Raw genomic sequence first — 24090 nt, 5'->3', positions numbered from 1 at the left:
CTGACTAGAGATCTTCTGTCTTGACCATCGTCAGCGAAGCTGCTATTCGCTGTTTGTATCTCTGTAGCAAATTGTAACGCTTGCATTTTGACCAGGCAAACTAACAAAGTCAAATTTAATTTATTAATTGCTGTGTTGCTTATCAGATTTCCTTCAGATACATTTGAAGGTGGTTTGTTGTAGAAGAATGGCTGCAGAAGCATTGCCTTAGAATCTCTGAAGATCTGCACAATCCAGGCCTGGTATTAGAATAGGCCTGTAATCAGAATTGTACTGAAGTTGCTGTGCTGAAGTTAACAAGAAAGGTAGCCTTGAGCTACTCTTGAATCCGGAGACCAAGTAATTATGTTGTGCCAACAGGCCGTGGCTGTAACAGGCTACAGCTGCTGGGAAAGCAGGTGCAGGGCCAAGAAAGATAGGGACCGGTATGGGAAAATAGGGAGTAACAAACTACAAGGCTGAAGCACAGCAACACAATTAGCTACATGGATAGAATGCTTATTTTAGTCATGATAATTAGGGGTGTGAGAACCACGTGCATTTAGAGACTACTAAGCAATTATATTTCTGCTTTACGAATGTGCATATGTATTGGTTCTATATAAGTAGTGTTAGAAACTAATAAAGTTGAGCAAGATGCATAACTCATATTGAGCGTCTTCTTGACTCCGGCGAACCCTTCTTCCAGCAGTTTGTCTTGCAATAAATGCTGTATACAGTGATAAAATAGCAGTATATTTTTCAAATAGCTTTGAACATGACCTGCACAAGGGGTATATCTTCACTACAGCTTAGTGTTTTGATGGTTTTTACAGATGGCATTTCTGAATGAGTTTCTAGGGAGCAGTAGTGTTGAAAGGGAACGTTTTCCGTTAACATTGGAGACTTACTGAGGTAGTTAATAGCGCAAGTAGCTAACCCAAGTGACTGGGTGGGTGGGTGTCAGAGTCAACAGAGCTGGCACAGAGCTGAAATGCCAGTTAATGCTTGGGGTGGTGTTCTCCTCGAGAACACTAGTAATAAATGCAACAGGCTAAGAATAACGGTTGCCTAATAAATGCCACAGTAATTTTACTAACATTTCTAGAATGTGTTTCCACATACATTCCAGAACTACAGTATGTTTGCCCTGACAGCCGTTGCGTTGCATTCAGGCTAAGACTCGTTCGAGACTAGTCTTAAGAACTAATAGAGCTTGGCTTCAGAGACTGGATTTTTTTTTCCCCTCCCTCTTTTCCTTATCCTGATTAGTTAGTAAAAATCTTCTTATTTAGACTCTTTTGCAATCAGTTTTATTGGAAAGGAGGGAAAAAGAACCTGTTTCAAAAGGACCAGGGGTATTTGGTAGCATAACTATCATTAATAGGAATCATTAGGTAGACTTGCCTTTCTTTGCTGTTTTGTTATGTTAGATGTTAATAAGAACAAGCTTAATATACTTTGATTGTGGTTATGCTGTACTTAAATAGGTGTAGCAGGTTTTCATTACAATAACTACAGTCTTGGATAAGTATTGAATGAGTATGGCTAAAGACTTGGGGAGAATAGATTATTTAATGTGGTAGTTCTGGATGGGGTCTCAGCTCTCAGGATTGAGTTCTTTTATGGCAGAGCAGGATGAGAATTTTAGTCAGTTTTTGCCTTTTCAGTAAAATGAAACAAACTGCAATGAGATTTTTTTTTTTTAATTTTTATGTAGGAGAATAGACAGAGAATTACTATATTTTTAGTGAACTTTCTAGCAAAGTGATAACATTTTCTGCTTGTGGGCGGTGGCTGCTCTCCTAAGCTGATTGCTGATTTGAGAGTGGCGTGCTGTTGCATGCAGGACAGGTATCAGCTCTTTTTCAGGCTGTCAGTAAAAGTTGTTTTTATATGAACACCAAGGCTTCTGTGTAAAGATTAGAACCACTTGAACTTCACGTCAAAATTGCTGGCATTGAAATAATAATGCTTTGGGCAGTAAAAATAATTTGAAGGCAAGTTAGGGACTTGTGGTACTCCAGGGCAGTTGTCACTTTCTGTTTTCCATCTTGTAAATGTCAGAATATAATGCCTTTCACTTATTTTAATGAGGTTGTGTTGGTTTCATAACTTTTTTTTTTGGGGGGGGTGGTGGTGGTGGTGGAGTTAGTTTATCATTTCTGTAGTGAATGAACAGAAGTTCTTGGAGTGGAACCTTGTTACATGAAATATCCAGGCATTTTCTAGGTTTTTGTGTCATGGAAGTCACTACTTATACTGAATGTCTGTTTTACTTAACTTGCACTGCAGGATTTGTCATTCTGATTTCAGTGTCTGACTTTTCTCTCTTTCCATATGGTGGGTTTGCAATGAGTAGCACAGCTTCCTGAGACAGTGTTTCCATAAAGTGTGAGAGTGCGATGTTATTTTTATCATTTTTATCGTATGCATCTGTTTCTGGTGGTGTTTCTTGATTATCATGAGCTACTACTTTATTAGGCAGGCACTTCTTCAAATTGCTTTGCTTGTGAAAATGTTTTTCTTTTGCTGTCCTTCAAGGGATTTTGTCATCTATAGAACAGACTTGCTGGGTAGGAGGGTTAAACAGATATGCCTTATGCAAGAATATAAAATAACTAATTATCTATATTTGTGTATGTATGTGTGCTCATACAGGATGTAAAGTAACTCCTCCAGGAATCCTAGTATTGAACTGTGATGCCCAGTTCATTAGTCAGCTCTACAGGAGGTGCCCCAGCCAAGCACAAAGATGGGACACAGTTCTCTTTAAGGGCATTGCCCCTGACATTCCTTTGATCTACTGCATTTAGAAAACAGAAGGGGGAAATGGGCAAATAAATGTTCTTTTTCTGTGCTCTTTGTAGAGAAAATCGTGTATTGCCAGTAGTTTGAGGTACACTGTCATCTGAAACTGTTAACTGTGACAGACCACGATCTTTTTCTAGGTAGGTGCTTCTGTTGAGTACAGTGCCCATTAATAATATATAGGCATGCTCTTTAAGATGCTTGGTATCAAGCCTTCATGTATCAGCCTGCAGTGATAAACCATGAGACAACGAAGGGTCCTAGAGCTGTGTGGCCGTACTGTGAAAGATAGGAGAAACAGCATCTCTTTGCTTCTACATAATTTACGCCGTTTGTGGGGGTAGTGCTCAATGTCTGCTGTCTGTGCTGCAGCCACTCTGAAAGCTTTATATATTTGGATAAACAAACAGTACAATTACTTTGATCCATTATGATGGTCCTACCACTGGTTTGTTCCCTTGCACACTGCCTTGGAGTGAGGCAAACATGCACTGCTGGGGATATTCCCAGCCTGAGTTGTCGGGCAGCCTGATGCCAAAAAAATAACAAAAAATTTAAAACCACTTAAAAAATACTATAATATTTGTTTTGAATAGCTGGTCTTTAGATTCCAGAGATGCTGGAGTAGCGGAATGTAAAAAAACCTGATTTTATCTGTTGGGATGATCTTTTCAATGTGCTCGACTCTATGCTTACAGAGGAAAGAGCATTTGATTTTTCAATTCATCATATAAAAACCTGAAGGCTTCCCTCCCTTTTCTAGTGTTGGTAGTTGCTTGTAGTAATTATTTTGACCCATGATCATGAGGAGTACATCGATGATTATATAGCCACTACATGTAAATACTTAATTATATATTAGGGAAAACAGCGAGTACTATGAATTTGCTGTGGTTGGACATGTGACGAGAGCAAAAAGGTATTTCAAGCTCAGATGTCTTAGTTGATGATTTCTGGTGTAGTCAGCTTAGAAGATCAAGCTGCCAAAGTCCTGTGGTTCATTCATCATCTGGTTTAGGTACTATGTGCAGTTACTTATGTAGCCAGTTGTTATTGCTTCATCTTCATTAACTAATTGTGAGAAAGGAAGAGAATTCACCAAATACTTTCCAAAATGTGAACTAATTATAGTACAACTATGACCTACTTGGCTTCTTAGCACAGCTGAATTGGGGATGAATTGGGCTGTGTGGATGTTGTTCTGAAGAATCTAAGACCTGTTTTTCAAAGATGCCTTGTCTTCTTCAATGTGAAGTACCTGATTTTACACCTACGTTCTCATTTTTAAATGTACCTTGGCCCTCCTGAAGGTGACTTTCTTGATTGGGGATGGGTGGGGTGGTGAAACCACATTATATGGAAGGAAAAGAAAAAACAATTCTTTCAAGATTTTTGATGTATAAAATGTTCTTCCTTCTGGTGGAAGTGACGTTTGGTTGGGAATGCTGACAACACTTGCTAAGGGACTAAAACAGGTGCAAGTTCTGAAAATTATTAAGTCTTTGATGGCAATATCGTCTACTTCTGGATGCTCGCAGTGCAAGAGTGTCTTCTGTGGCTTCCTATTGCATGGGCCTAGTTTTCTAGTCAGAATATGTAATGCCAGTTTATATTAACTTTTTGTGTGACAAAGGGAGGCTTCCATGAAGTCACAGAATGGTCAGGGTTGGAAGGGACCTCCCTGCTAAAGCAAGTTTGCCTAGAGCATGCACAGAATCGTGTCAAGGTGAGTTTTGTCTCCAGAGAAGGAGAAATAGTGTAGGTAGTTTAAAAAAAAGAGGGGGGGGGTGGGGGTGGGTGGGGAGGAAAAGAAGAAACAACCTTTGCTGCTGTTAAACTACTAGCAAAGCACACTCCTTGTGTGCTGTCACAGGCAGTGGGTGGACGGTAGAGAGAAAATATGGATGCCGTCAAGAAGCCTTCTTATTCATGTTCTAGCACAGAACATGAGAACTGACATTTTGCTAATCACTTCTCTTAGTAAACGTGAGAAGCATTATGAGTTTAGTTTTAGCAAGAGACAACAGGGAATAATGCAGTTTGCATTAGCACAGAGCTTTCTAGAAACTAGTTTTCTCCATCTGGATAGAGATTTCAGGTGGCTATGCACTCTGTGAACTTGATGTGTGTTAGCCAAGCAGGACAGGAGAGGCTTAGTGCTGCAGTGAAAGTTAAAGCCTGAGTAGGTGGCTGCAGCAGGCATACTGCTCAGTAAAGGTAGAAAATTATTCTAGTGATATTTTACCAAAGTCAGAATGACTTAAGGGCAAAGACAGGAAGAAGTTCAGAAGCTCAGTGCTCTTTGTGGTCATTGAAATTCATACTTTGCCTCTGACCTGTGAGAATATTTGTCAGGCTGTTGGTGGTATTTACTTTGGTTTTGAGTTCTAGGCATGTGAGAGAAGTCAGTCTTCCATCCGAGTGTGCAGATGGAAGATGCTCGTCGTCAGGTTGAACCAAAATCTGCTGTGGTGTAGATGCATTACAAGGTTAGGTAACTCTGATAATTTCCTGAAGTGTACGAACTGTCCACTTTAGAGGAGATTTTTATTGTCATTCAAAAGGTGTGCCTGCATGTTGTTGTTGACACCATGGATGACTAGACATGGAATTAAAAATTCTGGGAAATAAAAATTCCAATTGTTATATTTCCGTGATCTGTTGTCCCTCCCTCCCCAGCCCCAGCTGTGACACTAAATCATCACATTTGCATGGTCAGTGTCTGGTAAAAATTGAGACAAACTCAATTATTTATGAAGCTGAAAACTGCTGGCTTCTGGGGAAGGAAAGAAACCATGAAGCATGTACTAATAATAATAAAAAAAAGGCAAACCAAAAACTTACGTGAAAAATTGATTGAGGCTAATGCAGGTTTTATAGCATATCTTTAAGCTGCTACAGATGTGATTTATGGTAATCAGTTCTTTATTAGTCTGGGTCCTTTGATTGAAGCAAATGTTTCGGAGTGTCTCCATCTGAATCACTGCCAGGATAATGGTTACAGTGAGCTGGAATTTCCAAATAGCTTAAAAAAAATAATCTATCTTGCGAGCCAATATAGCTGACTTATTCCAGAAACCCTTGATCTTACTGGTGCTGGTGTTGCTAGCAGGTGACTTTTGGTGTTCCTAGTTTGGTCTCAATAGCCAAAGAGTTTGGAGCAGCTCCTTGTGCTTTGAAATCCAGGAGATCGGTGATGAACATCTGGCTTCCAACTGGGAAGCTCTGCTGTCCACCAGCAGTTTAAAAAGTTGCTATTATGCTTTTCTTAAAATAGGCATCAGAGGAAATTCCCTAAAAGGTAGTGGCTTACACTGCTGGAGTAAATATCTTAAGAAATGTGTCAAACCATTTCTTTACTTCAGTGATGTTCTGTACCTTTTCCAACTGGGGTTTCTAAGAATGATCTCAGAAAGAAGCAGTTGATTAACATTCTGTTGGTTTTTACATCAGTTAAACTGTTTAGGGCTTCTGCTGAATTTGTACAGCAATCTATCAGGAATTACTGTGGAAAGCTGTTGTATTCTGGAATTATTTTTCAAGACACGAGTGTATTTAAAAGCTGTCCAAAAAAACTTGGATGACTTCCTGGGATAGGAACTTCTCTTCCAAGTAGAGCTGGAAGTTTACAGCTGGTGCTGGGACTCTGGCTAGACAAGCTAATAACGTTGGACTTTCATCACATCTGAAAATTTATTAAAGTAAAAAATATTCAAGGTACAGCTAAATGAATTTTTCAATTAGATAGAACTTGTGCAGAATGTGCTCTTGAGCCACCTGAACATGAGCTAGCAGTGAGCTGAGCCTGTGCAGCCATTGTTAATGACAGGGTAAAGCTGCAATGCATGAGTGGTTTGGCTCAGAGGTAAAGTGTATTTGCATTTACCGTGTACCAGCTATGTAAATTCTAGTTTACACAGACGTGCCATCTAAGGTATGAGCTGAGAGTAAGCAGAAAAAATTGTGTAAGATGTGTTTGTGGGTTTGTGTGTTTTCAGGTCTTTTTGCTGAGCTGTTGTGTTGTGGGTTGCTAAGAGAACTGCTCCAAGTGTTATCCCCTTTGCCTTGCTGGAGTCAGAGCGTGTGTGTTCTGCACTGAGGCCGTAGCCTCGTGGTATCTGATTTTTGCGTAGTGTGTCAGTTGCTGGGTAGTTACAGAGCTTTAATCCATCTCCTTATCTTACTGTGTTCTCTGCTTGTGCTGTTTTGTCTGTAGACTTTTCTGGTTGTGTTTTCTCTTCATCCACATTTGTGTGGTTTTTTTTTTCTTGATAGGAAGAGCAAGTGGAAATTTCTTCTGTGTATCATTTCAGGCTTATGTCAATACGTAATTTAGACATATGCCTGAGGTTGTAATTTTCATGAATGGCCTAAGTCAGTCTAATTCTGCACCATATTTTTGCTTCCTCTCTTGCACTGGCATTAGCAAGCACAGGGCTGCACAGTGACACAGGGCAGCAATCTCAGTTGAAACCAATCCCACCAAAAAACCCTGAACTGATTTATTTACTTTGTGGCCATATGGCTGCCCGCATAAGCATAAAAGCACTTAAGGACAAGTTAAAGTACTCTGAGCTGGTGTCTTTGGTTTGGGGGATTGTTGTTTCTGTTTTGTTTCTGTCAGCATGCATTGGAGTTGTGTGTGAAGGGTAATGGTGGTTTTGCATTGGCTTCCTGTGCTTTGCATAGGTTTTCAGTGGCTGGGGAAAACACAGGTTTGTTTTTCTTTACACTTCTGTAATCCCTACAAGAAACATTTGTTTGACTCTTACCTTGGTCTTGCATGCAGGTAGCACTGCTAAAGTCAGCACGACTTCACCCTCGCACCTTGGTCTGCCAGTTTGCAGGCTCAGTTTGTTTGCCACCAAAGGTGTTTTGAGTTCCATGACAAAACAGATGCTTGTCTTCCTTCTGGAACTCAGTGCTGTTAGATTTTTATACCTATAAGGAATCTGACATTTTCCTTTCTTTTTCATGTGGGGCTGCATTAGTAATAAAGTAATTGCTGGTTAAAAAAAAATATCTGTGGTATATTACATAAATATCTTCTGATCTGATTATTCTTAAATGGATTGTGGATTACAAAAAAATATTCAGGTTATAGTGATGATGTACACTGACACTGTTTCTTTTCTTTTTCTTTCCTCCCTTCCCCTTATGTGAATGGTGTATCCGTGCTTCTCATCATCGCTGCCGATTTATTTTTATTTTTTTCCCAATCATCTAGAAAACCACCTAAGGTAAGTATTTTGTTTCTTTTTGCATTTGTACCTGCTTGAAAATGTTGAGCAATGCAGAAGTGTTGGGGGTGTTACCACAGTATGTGATCAACACAGTTTTGATAAAGGAAAACACATCTTTTTTTAAAAAATCTATCCCTTATACTTCTCAGTTAAAGACTTCATTACAGAAGAATACATTTTAATCCAACTAACATGCAGGCAAGGCAGATGACATAAAGCTGTGACCAGAACAAACCATGATTTTAATGAATTCATAAAAACATTTGAAAGAGTAAATAAGTATTGTGTGTAAAACATTTAATTGCACATAATTCTACTTAAGACTTAAAATACTGTTTTTAAAAGATGGCAAAATACATCTAGTAAGAAACAAACTCTTCTTATTTGTAATTGATGATATTCAAAAATTTATTAATTTGTGTAAAAGTGGCCAAAGTGCACTGGAATTTGTCTAGAAAAGGTTCTCTGTGGTGTTTGAATGCAAGGGAAGGGAGAGACAAGGATAGAGAAGGAGCTTTACTGGGATAACAAATACAGTATTGGTACAGGGCTGGTAGCAATGATGGGGTGGAAGGACTGTGTGAACTACCTGTCAGCACATGCAAAACACTGTATTGGTATTTTGCTTTGGCAATCTAATGATAACTTTATTCTTTCTGTCTCTTTTGGATAGTACTTTTCACAGCAGAAAGCTGTAGTTGGCTCTGAGTAAGGTTTTATTTTACATTATTTTCTTTGGTTTGTAGATCTTCAAGAAGCAGTGCGTGCAAGTCTGACGTGACTTCTGCAGGTGTAGCAGAGCATTCTGTAGGGCTTCTGGGAAGAGAAATTGGGACGGATATTGATCCATAGATCTGTCTTACATGGATATCTATGTACTTTATGGTTCAGACAGCTATTTTATGTGTGTGCGCATTTAAATATATAATTCAAATATCTATTGTTTTGAATAATTTTTTTAAGTGTCAGAAGATGCCAGCATCTCAGTAACTGACATGTACTACTATTGTTACTCCCAATAGGCAGGGAAGAATGGAACAAACTCTATTTTAACGTGAGCTATATTACTAATCTTGGGCTTCTAGTGTAATTTTGTGACAAAGGTAAAATGGCTATTCTGAGCTGAGATTTACAAGCTGTGCCCTAGGCCTCCCTCAGATTTCTGCCCGTGCTTCTTCAGGCCTGTGGTAGGTCTTGCGCTTGTCATACAGTGACCAGCTCCATCCCCACCCCACCCTGGGTTCTCTGACTTCCATTTACATTAAGCTTACTGCTGTAGACTTTCTTTGCCATTTCCTAATGTATCTGCTTTACCACTTAGCTCCATCAGCAGTTGTACTAGGGGTGTAGGAAGAGCTGCCTGGTGAATGAAGATTTCCCTTCCTCAGTTCTCCCTTGCTTTTATTTTAGCAACCAGGTAGCCCTGTAGGCCACTCTACAAGTCAGACTGCTTCACTGAGACTTGCGTAAGCGATACCTGCACCAGTCCAGCATACCTTTTTTTTTTGTAAAAACAAAACATACTTAATTGGCAATCTGTGGGTCAGATAGAAATGGCTATTGAATGTTAGCTATGCATTCACAGTGTTTTATAGCTGCTCAGACAGTACGTTAGGGATTATGTTCCGTCTGGGTAATGCACTGTTAAATGCTGGAAGCCTCAGACTCTAGTCTATACTGAGGATTAGGCTTCAAAACAACTAATAATGAATGTGAAATTAGACTCCTTTCTAAACTAATTATGTCATTTGTCTTAATCTGGCAAGTAGCTAATATTGGATGTGTTGGTCATTACCTGTAGGTGGTTCACTGAAGTATACTTGCATGCATAAACCCTTAAAATTATTGATTCTTCAAGCCATTGATTATAGGGGCTTTAATAAAAATTAGTTCTGCAGAATATTGTTTTGGCTATTTAAAATGTGAGTTACTCTTGGCTGTCTTCTGATTCTGTGAGAAGTTACTGGTGTGTAGCAGTCAGGCACAATGGCTTCTAGTTTAAAATGTGCAATATCATTTTAAGCTATGGGTATAGGTAAATTTGAGACAAAATTCCAGATTTTTTCACTGATGTGGTGGATGTGTAGAGCTGCATCACTTTGTTTTGCTGTGATAGCCATAACCTTTAGCTGCCTCCTTGGCAAAATAATAACCAACAGCTGTCTTTAAACTGATGTAGGTATTTGCTGAAAAAATCTGAAAAAAAGCCCTGTATCTTTTCTTTACTGAAAGGTTGTGGTTACCAGAACAAGTCTTTTTTTTAATTTCTAATGGTTATTAACACTGCAAGTATTGTTCTCTATAACCTAGAAATGGCCTACATAACTTATATCTATGGTAGTGAGCACGCTAACAATGACTCTGGATACATTAGTACCAGGATCTAGCACTCCTGGCTAATTTTTTCTCATAACTCTCCATTTTTCTATGTTTGTGCTTGTGAGTTAGAATTCTTTTAATGAATATACAAGTACATACTCAAGCTTATATTTTCACTGGGGACTTCCAATTATGCAAGATCCGTCCTGGTGAGTCACATTCCATTACTTGTAGTTCTGTCTGTTATTTGACTGTTTCTAGATGTCTAAAATGCAATGTCCAAGCTTTTTTACAACCATCACACCACCACTGAAAATACTATGCTATGTTAAACACTGGAATAATAGAGCTGGGGAAAAAAAAACACCCAGCTGATCCCTTAGCTCCACTCAAAGTTTTTGGTTTAGAAGCCATTACCTTAATCTAGCAGGATCTTGGCAGCTTCCTTTTATCTAGCTTTCTCTTTGAGAAGCTAGGCTGAATTATGAAGTATAGAATCTTACAAAAATGAGAAAATTTTAATGCTTGTTTGTTAGTTCCTGCTATAATTTACAAGCCCAGAATAATTTTGGGTCTGGTTGTGAGAACTGGCCAACACCTGTGTGAACTTACGTCTGCTTGTGGTTGAATGCCAGCCTCTGCAGACACTTGAAGTAGGTGTACACCTGTCTTCTGTGGTTTTCCCATTTTGCTTACCTTCTGAAGATACGTTAAGCTTCCTGGTACAGCGGCTATGGGATTGACATCAGAGCAGTAGGAAAGCAGGAATACTCATCCACAGAGCCACAGAGACTTACTCAAAATTCTTAGAAGAATAACTGAAAGTTCAAGAAATCTTAGTGGAGATACAGGTAGCAATTTTAAACTTTGAGTTTCCAACAAAAAAATATTTGCATTTTTTTCTTTTAATGTTAAAAATGCCTAAATGGAATAGATTTTCCAAAATGTACTTCAAAATTAATTCGCAGAGGTTGCTTGAAGTTTAAAAAGTTCTGTTTGTCACAGATCATGGAATCACAGAATGGTTTGGGTTGGAAGGAACTTTAAAGATCACCTAGTTCCCATCACCCTGCCATGGGCAGGGACACCCCCCACCAGCCCAGGCTGCTCCCAGCCCCATCCAGCCTGGCCTTGGTCACTGCCAGGGATGGGGCACACACAGCTGCTCTGGGCAGCCTGGGCCAGCGCCTCGCCGCCCTCACAGATCTCTGTTCAAATACATTTCAATAGCAGTTTTGGTACAGTTAGTTGACACAGTTTTGATATAAGTTGGTAAAGATTGTTGCTTTCTTCAAAAAGCAAAATAGGCACTTTCAGTGCCCAGTAATGCCCAGTTTGAGAATTAGCTACTGAGTCTGAGACTTCAGCATTAACAGTTTCTGATAGCTTTGATAGTCGTAATGACAGAGGGTTTAATACCTTCTTCAGGGAAATGGATCTTAGGGAGAAAAAAATTATTTAAAAAAATTATTATTCGGCATATACCTATCAAAAGTAATACGCACCATTTTCATTTTCAAGGAAGAGTAATCACTGAAGGTGGGAGAAGGAAGGGAGCATCTTAGATGAGACTTAGAGGGATTTTTCTTACTCATCATAACTTAAGTTCTGTATCTTGACCCCAAGTATGCTTGCACGTTCTTCTTGGGACTGCACGTCCTGCAGGTCAGGAAAATATAAACTGGAGTGTCACCTTTGTACAGAAAAGATGACCAAAGGGGTCACTGTTCAGGTTTGGCCATAAAATGCCTTCATTATGTATTTGTGGAGGAAGAGCCTCACTGATTGGGACCAAATTTCTTGCGCTTGTATGCCTTATTTCTTATTCTGTTAATTCTTGCATTTGGAATCTGTTTTCCCAAAGGTCTGAGTTGTCTTGAAAATCACTTGGGTTGGATGCTTCCTTAAATTAATGTTTTTGCAAATGTTCAAGGTTGCTGTTTTGTCGTCACCAAAGTAACTTCTAAACATTTGTCCACCTGTTTTAATGGAGAGGGGAGTTTTACTGCAGTTGCTCTACATGTTTTGCAGGTAGTGCATGCCCCAGCAGCTTCCACTTTTTTGCCTGAGACTTTTTTTTTTTTTTTTTTTTTTTTAAAAAAGTAATCTTGTTACTTCTATTAGAAGGATTTGGCAGTTTTCCAGAACAAATTTTATAAATAAACCAAGTCCATGCCCTGACTTTATGTTTAGTATAAAAACATACTAAAATGCTATATTTATATTTGGGTTGTCTTGAGATATCATTTTCTTCCTCTATTGCATAACTATTTTTGAATTTTTCAAAATCAGTCTGACCAATTTTTACCTTTAAAAAAAATCCAAATAAAAACTGCTTTTCTGTAACAAACACTTGGCTCTGAGAACATGTTTTAATTTTTGAAGTCTCTTTGCAAGATCAGTGTTTAAATTAGGAGTCATTGAACAATCCTGTCATGATTTTCCACGTTAACCAAGGGGAAAATGTGTAGGACAATAGATTAAATTGGCCTGCAGTACTTCTGTATTGACATTTAAGTCATTACACATGAGCATGTATGGCTGAGTAACCTTTTTAACCGGGCTGTGTGATCCACTGCAGACAGCACTTAGCCATTCTTCCCACTTGAAACTGGTAGATTTGGATCCTTACAGTTGGGTGATTGGTTGTTTTTTTTATAATTGAACTGCTTGCTTTTTGATCACTGCAAAATTAGGTATCGTTACCAAGTCTTGTGAGGAAAACTTCTGTAGAAGTGGAATGTGAGAAGAGAAGCAGTAGTTCTTGGACTAGAAAAGTTAGGAAAAGGGTTAGAGCATTCTTATTAATGACAGAGTTTTTTATGCTCAGATTTGAAGCACAATGAACAAATGCACAGAAGTAATTGAAAATGCTCTCTGCTTATGTGGAGATCTGAAGATAAGGTGAAGTAACCCCTGCATTCTGCTTGCAGTTCAGTGGCAAAACTACATCTTGGACTCAGTCACATCAGGGGATGTTCTGACTCATGATGTTGGCTCTATTTGTGCTGCAGGAGGTGACTCAGACCTCCCTGTTAGATTATTAGAATTATGGGGGGGGTTGTTTGTTTGTTTTCCCTTCAGAAGGGAATTCCAGAACGCATTTCACTCTTGTAAGCTAAATGTTGTCTCAGTATGGAGTCTTCTCTCAGCCTATTTGATGTGTTCTGCATTAATTTGGGGAAGGAGAAGAAGGTGAGGTTACTGTGCCACTTGGTTTTATCCTCCGGAATATTTGCAGCAACAGTCATTTTGGGAAGAGTTAGGTTACAATAAATATATAGATTAGATTGCAAAGTAATTCTGCAATAGCAGGGAATCCAAGATGTTCTACATCCCCAAAAGCCAAAAGGAAATGATCCATCTTCTTTCTTCACTTCAGGGTTTGTGTCACAGGGAATTTGGCGTTTCTGCTAATAAAGCCTGTGGCGCTTGCTCTACATCGACTTTCATGGTTTGTCTCACTAAGGAGGTCAGCTGTTGGAGGACCAGATAAAGAAAATCTTGGCCCAGGCAAAGTTTTAATAGAGAAGGGTTGTTTGTTTTTTTTCCCCCATCTCTTGGGACCTCCCCCCCCCCCCCCCCCCCCCCCCCAAGAAAAAATATAAACAGAATCTGTATCACTAACTCATCCACAGTCAGTTTACCATGGTAAAATGTAGAAAATACACTGCAGCTTGAAGTGTGTTTGTGGCTGTATAAAGCTGTCAAAACAAAAATATTATATATATATAATACAGTGTATAAAAATACACTAACCTCTTTGAAATGCAAAGAAGTAACTTAAATCAAATCCCAACATGTTAAGTAGTTTTACAGGACACTATTTCAGGAGCACAACATCGAATTTCATTCAATTTCTACTCAGCCAGAAGTCTTGACTAAAATGATATTTAGTCTTTTCATGAGAGAAGGCTCTGATAGCTTGCTTAATAGAGTTGTATTTTCTATTTGTAGTTTTTGAGCTTCCTCTACTGAGATCCAATACTGTACTCTTTATTTTAGGCAGGTGATCTGATACTATTTATTTGCTTCATAGGGCTTGAAAGTAGTAATGCTCTTCTTTGAACATTAGAAGTCCAATATGTGGTAAAACTTTTGTGCATCTTATATTGATGTCTGCTAAGTAGTCATCTCACCAAATTCTGTATATTGAGTCTTTTTGGTGCTGTTTCATTACTGTTGGCAGAAACTTTTGTCAGCATTAGTGCGTGGAGAAGAGTGGAGAAAATTATTGGGTTTTGACTGTGCTTTGAAATCTGTAATAAGGGATACAGTAAGCAGTATTGTGTATAATGGAGCTAGAAAAGAAGTGTTGTGGTTCTGCAGCTATCGAGATTTCCCAAAATTATTCCTGCTGATGAAGCCTTTTTACAGTTCTGATTTAGGATCCATAGAAACAGTAAGCCTAACTGCAGTTAAACAGTCATGGATTTGTACTGCTTCGAGAAATGTCTTGTAGCCAGAGTTCCTCATTTTCATCTTATGTGCTTCTACAGGTGTTTGCCTTTGATCACTGCTTCTGGTCCATGGATGAATCAAACACCACAAAATATGCAGGTAAACAATTTTCTGAACATTTGACAGTATAAATAATTTGAGAACATATGACAGCTTAGGGGCTTTTTTTTTTGTGGAGGTTTTTTGCATTTTGTACCGTGTGCTTAAGTGACAGCTTCACAGAAGAAAATACTCATTTTTTTCAGGGTTTGAGTCTTATGAGTGCTACTGCCTTAGTTTGAAAAGAATGAAAGCTTTAAGGTGCCCAGTACACTGTTCAGGAGGAATGGTTTTACATCTAAGCTATAGTGTTCTTTTTTCATCCCCTGGAAGAGCCTTTTGCGAGGATTGTTTCTGTCACTTAAAACAAGATTTCAGTTCTGCATCAGAATTATTTCCAACTAATGCTAGTGATAAGCATGTCAGTTTTCAATACTCTGCATTCCCATGCATGAGAGAGGAATAAAACGTGTTCTTCTCAGACAGTGTGGTTATTTCAGGTCTCTTAAGTCATTCATAGTCCAGTCATTCAGACCCCTGATGTTTTTGAGTGATCAGCTTTGTGACTTCTTCCTCCCAAAAGCTGGATAATCCAGGCAAGACTGTAATCTCAGTAGTTAGTTTTCTCATAACAGGATTTGTGTATTAGCATATTCATGCTTTATAAGAGGACTTTTTTTAAGTTTTGAAGGAGACGGCTCTGAACAGTGGCATTTCAAGGCTGTGGTCCCATGGAAAGGAGAAATAAAAGCAGCATTCTGTTTAGTTATTCACGTTGAAGTTTTGTGGCACATAAGAAATCGTGAAGGTTGATAGGGTTAATTAGATCAAAGTTTGAGATCAGTGGTCTAATAAATTAACTGTCATATACTTCTGTTAAAATATATCGCTGACTGCTGCAGCTTCTGGTATCGAATCCGAAACCATAGGGGTTGCACTGGATCATAGATTCCACTGTGTGTCTGTCTTGCCTGAGTGAAGCTGGGTTTCTTCAGGAAAAAAAGTTCTGTGTCTCTTCATCTTTCAGTAACTGTGTCTGCACTGGACAGTATGCATAGCTCAGGCAGGCAGAGCCGTCAAAGCATGCAGAGCTGCTTTTGTGCCCGCATGCCTCCATCTCCTTATCAAGGAAAGAGGCGGTATTATGCACCCAGATGTTGGCCCCGTGTGCCTCCCGTGTGCAGGTGGGAGCTGTGCCTTTGGTGGGGTGCACGGTGGTACTGACCACTTGTAGAGAAGAGACAGACTGGAGAAACACCCCTGACCAGTTAAACTGGTTTCTATCTGTTTAACCCATCTCCAGGTGAATTCAGTGGGATTGTAGGTCGATATATTTTTAATTTGAATAAAAATTAGATTTCTCTGGCCTGTTTCAGAAATTAGCATTGAATCTGTCTTAATCTGAGTGCTGAAGTTTTATTATCTGTATACAGTTGAACGTCGTGTTGGACTGGACGCTAGAAAGCTGTTGTCCACAACTCTTGCATTTTCTTACTGGCCAGAAAGCTATAAGGTGTTCTTTTGCTCATTCCAGATAATGTTCCTGCTGGGAAGAAAACCCCAAAACTGTTTTCCTTGGGTTTTTTTCAGAAATATGTTAAGAATGTGAGCTTCAGGGCATATAAAAAACCCACAATGCTTTCACTGATTTTACTTTTTTATTTTGTATGGTCTTGAAATTAACTTGTGACTTCCAGCCCTCATGTTCTAGAACATAATGAATTTGGCAGAATATCAAAATAAAAGTAAAAAACAAAACAAAATAAAATTGTTTCAGGCCTAAGTTACTAGGTTGTTGACTTGTTCACTTGCCTGTGCATGAAGTGATACTGTTCTATAGTATTCTATAGTACAGTAGCATTTCTTGTTTGAGCCAACAAACCAAATGCCAAAAATGGCAAGATTTCAGTTTTTATGTATCTGTAGTATTAAGGTACCCTAAATCTTTTTCACAGCTTGTCCTGAATTACTGTACTAAACAGAAAAATATTGTAACTGGTTTAGCTTGGGATTTTTGATAATTCCTTTGCCCCGTGTCCTAGACACCTTGCAAATTGTCTATCTGTGTCCAGAGACTGTTACAGAATTAACAAGCTTCAAGAGTCCAAAGGAGTCATCCATCAGCCTGAGTTTTTGAGCTAAACTGTAATTTCTTGGTTGGATGCTGGACTGCAGAAGGGGGATGCTGATCCAGAAGCTAGACCGATGCATTAAATGCTCACTGCCCGAAGTAACTCTGTGTATGCGAAAGTTTAACGTCATTGGCAAGAGCAGTGATTAGTTGCACAGTTAGAAGGGAACATGTATAAAGCTTGAAAGCTAAGTCCAGAGTGCTTGTAAATATGTTAATACATGAGCTTCAAGCTTAAGTAAAATTCTTGAAATAAAAACAGTGAGACAAATCTAATTACCTGAAAAACCTTTTTATCTGCATCACAGAAACACAGTGGAAGATGTGACAGTGAGACGTTTAACAAGACTGCCCTGTCAGTCATGGCTCTCTGCACAAAACCAAAACATGCTCATATTGCATTATGTTGAATTGTTCTATTGTTGTGTATATTATGCTATGTTAAAGGTCTTGTCGATTGACATGTGGGATATTGGAAAACCCAGGGAATGGTGTGTGCCACAGACAACATAAGTCAACACAGAATTCAGACTTATATGGATAACTCTTCCATGTTATTTTTTTTTTTTAATGTCAACAAAACTGAAGTTTGTGCTGTCCTTGAAATTACATTTGTTACAGGATACTTGAAGCTATTATATATGATTATGGTCTGGCTTCATTTTTCACTTTGCTGATTGATCTGTACTACTACCAGCACTTATTAATAGTTTTTGCATGAGAGAGGTTGTTGTTTGAATAAACTTAATCGCATGGGCAACTGGCAACAATTTTCAGGCTGTGGGGGAGCAGAGTTGACCCTGAAATGGTATGAGGCATCTCTTTCTCTTACAATAAACTATTCTGTGAGATATCTTCAACTTTTTTTGGCTGAACATGAGGCTTATTTTGTACGTACTGATTTTCTTTCTGAACTTATGTTCAGGAAGTGTGAGGGATCTTATTCCAGTTTGAATCTTGCTTTCTTTTTCCAGCATTTGAAAACATGGGGATTGTTGCTGTTGGAAGCAGAGCTGCTTTTTTACTTTCTTTTTTTTTCCACTGAAGTGGAAATTGGGTTCTAAAATTCTAAAGTGATCTAGCAATATCATTAACAGAAACAGTGAAGGTAACCTTAATGTGACAAAAAACATCTAGAGGGCATCTTTGAAGCGGTCCTTGCAGGGACCGTGTCTCTCAAAACCAGCAGGGAGTCCGGAGCACGGAAGGGGAGTGAGCTCTTTACAATACCTTGGTGGAAGAGGCACTTTGGTTTCAGATGCTGCAAGAGATGGAGGCTCTTTAACAACTTGGTATCCCATCTTAGGGATTGCAAGATGCAGACCGCCCTCTGAATTGCTGTAAAGACTGAAAATGAAGTGTTTATAATCAGTGTTATTAAGAGGGGGTAGTATTTTTTTTGTTCTGGCTTGTTTGTTGGTTTTCTTTAACCAGTTAGCAGGTAGTTCTCTGAATACTGATGCAGCATGTTTCCATACCATTTGTGGCTGTGTGGTTCCAGGCAAGGAGTGGTTACAAACCACTGAATTTGTGCTGATCATCACATGATTGTTCTTGCACCTTTTTTCTGATGGTTTAATTCTGAAGACATAGTTGGGAATTTGGCAAGAATAGGAAACTTATCAGAAAGGAAGAAAAAACAGCTTAAAAAGTAATAGTTCAATGGAGTAGATTTTTGAGGAGGGAGGGGATTTGGTTGTAGGACAGAATGAGTTTGCTTTGATCTGGAAAAGGGATGAGCTTTGCCTTACAGGCTATAGGACAGGCGTTTTGAGAGTAAGCAAAATAGCTTCTTATTGCTGTCTGTTTCTTGACTTGAATGGGTCAAGAGTCAGTTCGTGGATAAGGACACACCTGCTTGCCTTGGAAAACTCACAGAGACAAAAAACAGCTTGACATTTTGGTTAAGAGGAGTACATTGAGAAATTCTTACAGATAAGAACAAAGAATTATTTTTACAAGCCTGGACAACAGTAAGAGCCTGTTGAAGTCTGCAGTGAAGTGGGTTTTTAAAAGGAAGGGAAGAAACCCTTCAGTTTGGGAAGCATTCGAGAGATGGTATAAATACTGAGCGCTTAGGCATGTCCATTCCAAGGACCCCATGCTATATTGACTCGTCCGTGGATTTTTCTTAAACTCCCTAAGCTGCATCACGTTTGGCCTAAAATCTCACCTCTGTTTCTGCAGGCTGCGTTGTCCTGAAAGCCTAAACACTTGTCTTTGGGCTAAGCTTTGATTTTATAGGCGATACGTATGCTGACTACTGCTCTTTCAGGGGCTGATTTAACAGGAAACGAACCAGGCAATTGGCTTAAAGAACTGTATGCTTCTGCCCTCGTGAGACATCGTAAGAGGTGGATTTTGAGCAGACATGAGCGTCTGTCTGTAGTTCTGACTAACATTTAAGCTGTTACAGTGGAGAAACCTATCCCTTTGTTTCCTTGACTTTTTTTTTTTTTTCCCCTTATGAAGAGACTCTACATAGTATATAGGACTTAATTTTGTGTCATGCAGCTGACACCTGACCTGTGCATTTGGGGGGAACCTTAGCTATTCTGTATGATTTTAGTGCTGTATGGGTCAGGCACTTAAAACATAGATGTTGCAGTACCTAATTTGAAGCACTGGAGACCTTTTAGTTGGTTAACGCTTTGAACATTAAAGACTCCAGTGCTTTATCAGTACTGCAGCATTGGGCTGCAGTAGTCAGACAATCCTAGCTGTTGTGCCGTTAGGTTCTTGTTAAGGTGAACTGTAGGCATCTTCCCATTTTAGGGAGATTCTTTTAAAACTCTTATCTCCAGAGCTTTTAATAATTCTAATCTCCACAGATCAAGTTTTATTTTAGCTATTGGATCATGGAAGCAACTGCAGTTTATTTCTGTCAAGATTTGCCTATTAAAGTGTTCTAGGTTAGAGATTAAGCCATCAAGAGAGTTGATTTTTCAGTGTTGAACATAAGCTGTTACTTGGCTCTAGCAATTTCTGCTGTGTAAGGGGGGGTGTGTCAGGACAGAGATGTGTCATAACCTTGCAGTCACAGCCTGGCTGAATTAATCTGTGCTGCCATGAGACAATTAGCCCTATTTCAGATCGACAAGTTGTTGTGAACCAGAAATGCTAGACATCTATAAACCAGACACTGAAACAAATTTTTGTTGCAGTACCTCTTGAATGAGCCTGGCCCTAGTGAGCAGGTCTTAGGAAAGGTACTAAGTGCTAACTGCCTTTTCAAAAGGGAGTTCTGTTGGAAAGGGTATGACCTTTTTTCCTCCCCTCCCTTTTCTTCTTTCTCTTCTGCGTCTACTGTCACGAGTCTAGCCAACTTGAGAATGTCTGAACGTTATTTGTAAATAGCTTCATTCTGCAGATTCTGAGAACATGTCCTAGGATTCCTCTGCAACACGCAGGTTTCCCTAAGATTGCTGTCACCTCACATCTCCCGAGCGGGGCATCAGAAACTGTAAGGGGATGATTTGGGAGGAAGAAAAGGGGAACGAGCATAGAGATGTAGGAGAGAATACTTAAATATCTCATTCTGAAAATTATCGATGTTGTATTTTTGCATGTCAGGGTATGTATTTATTTTTATTTTCAGGGATTTTTTTATTATCTTTCATATTTTACAAATTTAAATGTTTTAATAATTCATGCTGGCTTAGAGATTCAAACTAAGATTTTGAAATGCTGCTCTGTGGGTAGATAATGTGAAGGTTTTATTTTAGAGTTGTTAGTAATAATAGCCACTATTAAATTGTGCATTGCCATATCTTTCTATCTTTACTTCGTTTTATATTTTTACCATTGAAATGTAGGTAAAGTGAAAAAAACTTTTAACTTCAAAGTGTTGTACTAAACACCCTTGATGTATGGTAATAGCACAAGCATGGCATTAGAAAGTTCCAGGAATATATGTAGGTTAAAAATGTAAACCTAAGAGGAGGAAGGGTTTCCTTTAGCTTTCAGGTAAGCCACAGGTACAATTTTGAATGCAGAAATCATCAATATCTTTAGTATGGTTATTGCTATAAAATAAATGTTTATTATCTTGGTTTATATGTTTATGGAAGAATGTCAAGAGCCTGTCAGAGTGCTGAACACATGAAAATACTCAGTCCTAAGAGTAGATGGTAAGATTCTTGGGTCAGTCTGCTGTTAGAAGTGGCTTTCTGAGAAACTGGATGTTGGCATCAGGCTTGCAGTTGTAATTGTCAGAATGTTCAGATAATGTCTTGAAGGTATGAAGACAGTTAGAACTGCCCGGTGAAAGCAGAAAAGGTTTCCGTCTTGTTTTGATGTTGCTTTCCAGTACATCTTCAGAGCCGAGCGGGCATCCACCAGTGTTTCTTGGATTTTGATTAGCAGAGCATCCCTAACAGTGTGTTAGTAGCGTTTCACACCTAGCAGTGTTAAAGGCAATAAATGTTGGTGTAGGGGAAATATTTCTGTTAACTGAGTAATTTTTTTCCCATCTATTTTTCCCTTTTTCTGTAAATTAAGTCAATTTCAAACCCCCAGCTTACCTCTTTAAAAACTAGGTATCTGTGGAAGAAAAGACCTGTAAATAAGCAAAAGTATTATTTGCAGGCATTGCAGGTTTATTTAGCAAAGCAAAAATGCAGTAGCGTAGGCAAAGGAAATGGATTATTTCTTGTGACCATAAGTGCACATAGATATAATTCTGGGTAATACAGATTTTGTAATCGGTTTGCAAACCCACTAATAAAATTCATGGGGGAAGCATTGAGGTTTTGTAATGAAAAATATTAAAATCTCACAGATGATACGCTGTTACCCTCAACAAGGCACTGCATTAGCAAATGAATTAAAATACCCATAATTGAAGTTTAACGTCTTGTGTACTTTTCTGTGAGTGCACTTAAAAACAAAACAAATTTTCTCCCATGATACTTCGACTGGTTACTGTGAACATCGCTCTTTAATGACCTATTTGTCTGTGGTGGTATTGATGAGCTCTTAAAAACTGTAATAAAAATACCATTTTAGAGTTATGTATCACTGTCTGATCGACTTTCTGTTTGTTGACTGTTCGAAAATTAAATTTCTTCTGGAAAAGAAAATATTCAGCTTTGCCTGGGAGATTCAGGCTGGCTTCTGTCTCTGGTATTTATCGGTGGGGAATTTTGTAGGTCATCTTACGGTTATCATGACTGTGCAGTTTTATAACATCTTGCTATCTGCTCTTTTCCTTGGGAAACATGGAAGAGGTTACTGGTTTATTGCTGGTTAGAAGTGGGTAATCCAAGTTTGTCCCTCTTCTGATAAATGGTTTTATTCTCCACTCATAATCATTGCAGAGTATATGTGCTTTTTTTCTCTTAATAATTATACTCGGCTTCAATCTTTGCTTGATTTTTGCATTCTTGCCTCAGCAAGGTGGTAAGTGGCTCCCTGCCTCTTTGGTAGGTTCAAAATGGGTCCTCAGGAGCTGGTTTGAAAGCAAATTTTTGTCTGTTCCACATTGTTATTAAAAACTTCCACTGATAAATTTTCTTCGTTTGTTCTTCAGTAGTTTAACGTTTCTCTGTAGCTATTTCCACAGTGCTCTCTCACCATAGATATTATGAAGTAACCAGATGATCCTAAGTTGAATGAGAAGTGAATGAATGTGCACGAGGAAGGAGATGGAGTTACTCCAGAGTACAGCAGATTCTCCTCTGGTTTTAATTCCTGTATTCAGAGTTTTAGAAATTCAACGGGAAAGATACACAAAGAACATTTGATAGGGCACCGCTGCACTAGCTTTTCCTTTAGAGCAGAAGAGAAAATAGGTTAAAGGAAAATAAAAGTGATATAGTACTTTTTAGTGCTATTTATATGCCTGTAAATCATTCTACAGTCATTCCTCAGGCTGTTCTGCAGGAATTTTCTGGGCTACCAATTACTTAGGGATCATGGAATATAAATAATCTCATGTGATGTATAAATGTATAGCTAGATTTTATTATTTTTTTTTTAATGCCGGTATGTTCCATTTTGAGAACTGTGGAAGTCACTAGTGCATCCACTGTACAAAATAATTTCTTATAACTGACAACTGCTGAAACTTAACTCACCAAAACGAGAGATGCAACTGATCGTAGCTGTTCAGAAAGTCGCCAGACAGCGAATGTAAGTTTAAACCAAACATCAGAAGGTGTGTAAATACTGTCCTTAGCTCAGCTCTGCTTGGTTTGGATGTACACACAACTGCTGTGATTCTGTGTGATCAGAACTCCAAGCAGACATCCCATTGACCCTTTTTGTGTACAAATTCTGAGCTTTTCTATTAAACAGCCATGATGCCTATTTTCTTCTTCGTCTGAGAGGTTGAAGTACATCTAAAATCTACCCGGCACTGGGAGACAATTTTCAGACTATGAAATTTTGCAGCTGGTGTTTAAAATGGTGGACTTGGCAGAATTATCCTCACACAGCTCTGTTGAAGTCTCACAGCCTCCTAATACGCATTTCCTCCCTGAATGTCGTTGGAATACTTTTATCTTGGTTCCAGCATCACCTTGACACCGGGTGAATTGTAATAGCTTATGGTGAAACTTGAGGCCAGTTTGCAAGAGAGCAACTATTACTATTTCTAGCATAATATTTGTTGCACCTCTAATATCCTAGTTTGCTAATAGATTTCATTGCAATTCTGTTACAGAACTCTTCTGGGTATAGTTTGTGGTTAAGGGATGTATATTAATTATCAAATTTAGACATCTGTTTCCTCTAAGCATTCAGCTTACATATTACCTTTTGAAGAACTGCTCCTTTCACAGGAAAATATCTATTTATTAATATTAAAGCAATGTATTTAAACACAGAAGCAGTAGCTGTTACACTCGTTTCAGGCAACAGCTTTGAACTTGTCATTCAGTTGTATGTTGAAATAATTTGTTCATCAGTGCACTCAATAGTAAAAAATAATTTGCAAACCTTTTTTTTTCTTGTTTTTAGTAAATTTCAGTCTGTTATTAAATTTAAAATAAACTTAATTTTTTTCTAGGTCAAGAAGTGGTGTTCAAGTGCCTTGGAGAAGGAATTCTTGAAAAGGCCTTTCAGGGATATAATGCTTGTATTTTTGCCTATGGACAGACAGGTGAG

The 24090-nt window shown here is 38.6% G+C and overlaps 1 protein-coding gene across 7 annotated transcripts in view; it reads left to right on the top strand.

Moving 5' to 3' along the window:
- Window positions 1-24090, top strand: part of KIF13A (kinesin family member 13A) — a 120443-nt gene that overhangs the window by 39730 nt on the left and 56623 nt on the right. For 6 of the 7 annotated variants that reach the window (XM_055705426.1, XM_055705425.1, XM_055705424.1 and 3 more), the window contains exons 3-5: window positions 8018-8030; window positions 14852-14912; window positions 23993-24085. In XM_055705426.1, coding sequence (XP_055561401.1) covers window positions 8018-8030; window positions 14852-14912; window positions 23993-24085 — 167 coding nt within the window. Of the gene's footprint in view, window positions 1-8017; window positions 8031-14765; window positions 14913-23992; window positions 24086-24090 lie in introns of those variants that run through there. The other variant, XM_055705429.1, reaches the window with a different exon arrangement.

The sequence above is a fragment of the Falco cherrug genome, chromosome 3, assembly GCF_023634085.1.
Source record: "Falco cherrug isolate bFalChe1 chromosome 3, bFalChe1.pri, whole genome shotgun sequence".
In the NCBI taxonomy this organism is placed as follows: domain Eukaryota; kingdom Metazoa; phylum Chordata; class Aves; order Falconiformes; family Falconidae; genus Falco; species Falco cherrug.
The sequence above is the reverse complement of the archived record's forward strand: the minus strand, read 5'-3'. Positions and strand labels throughout refer to the sequence as shown.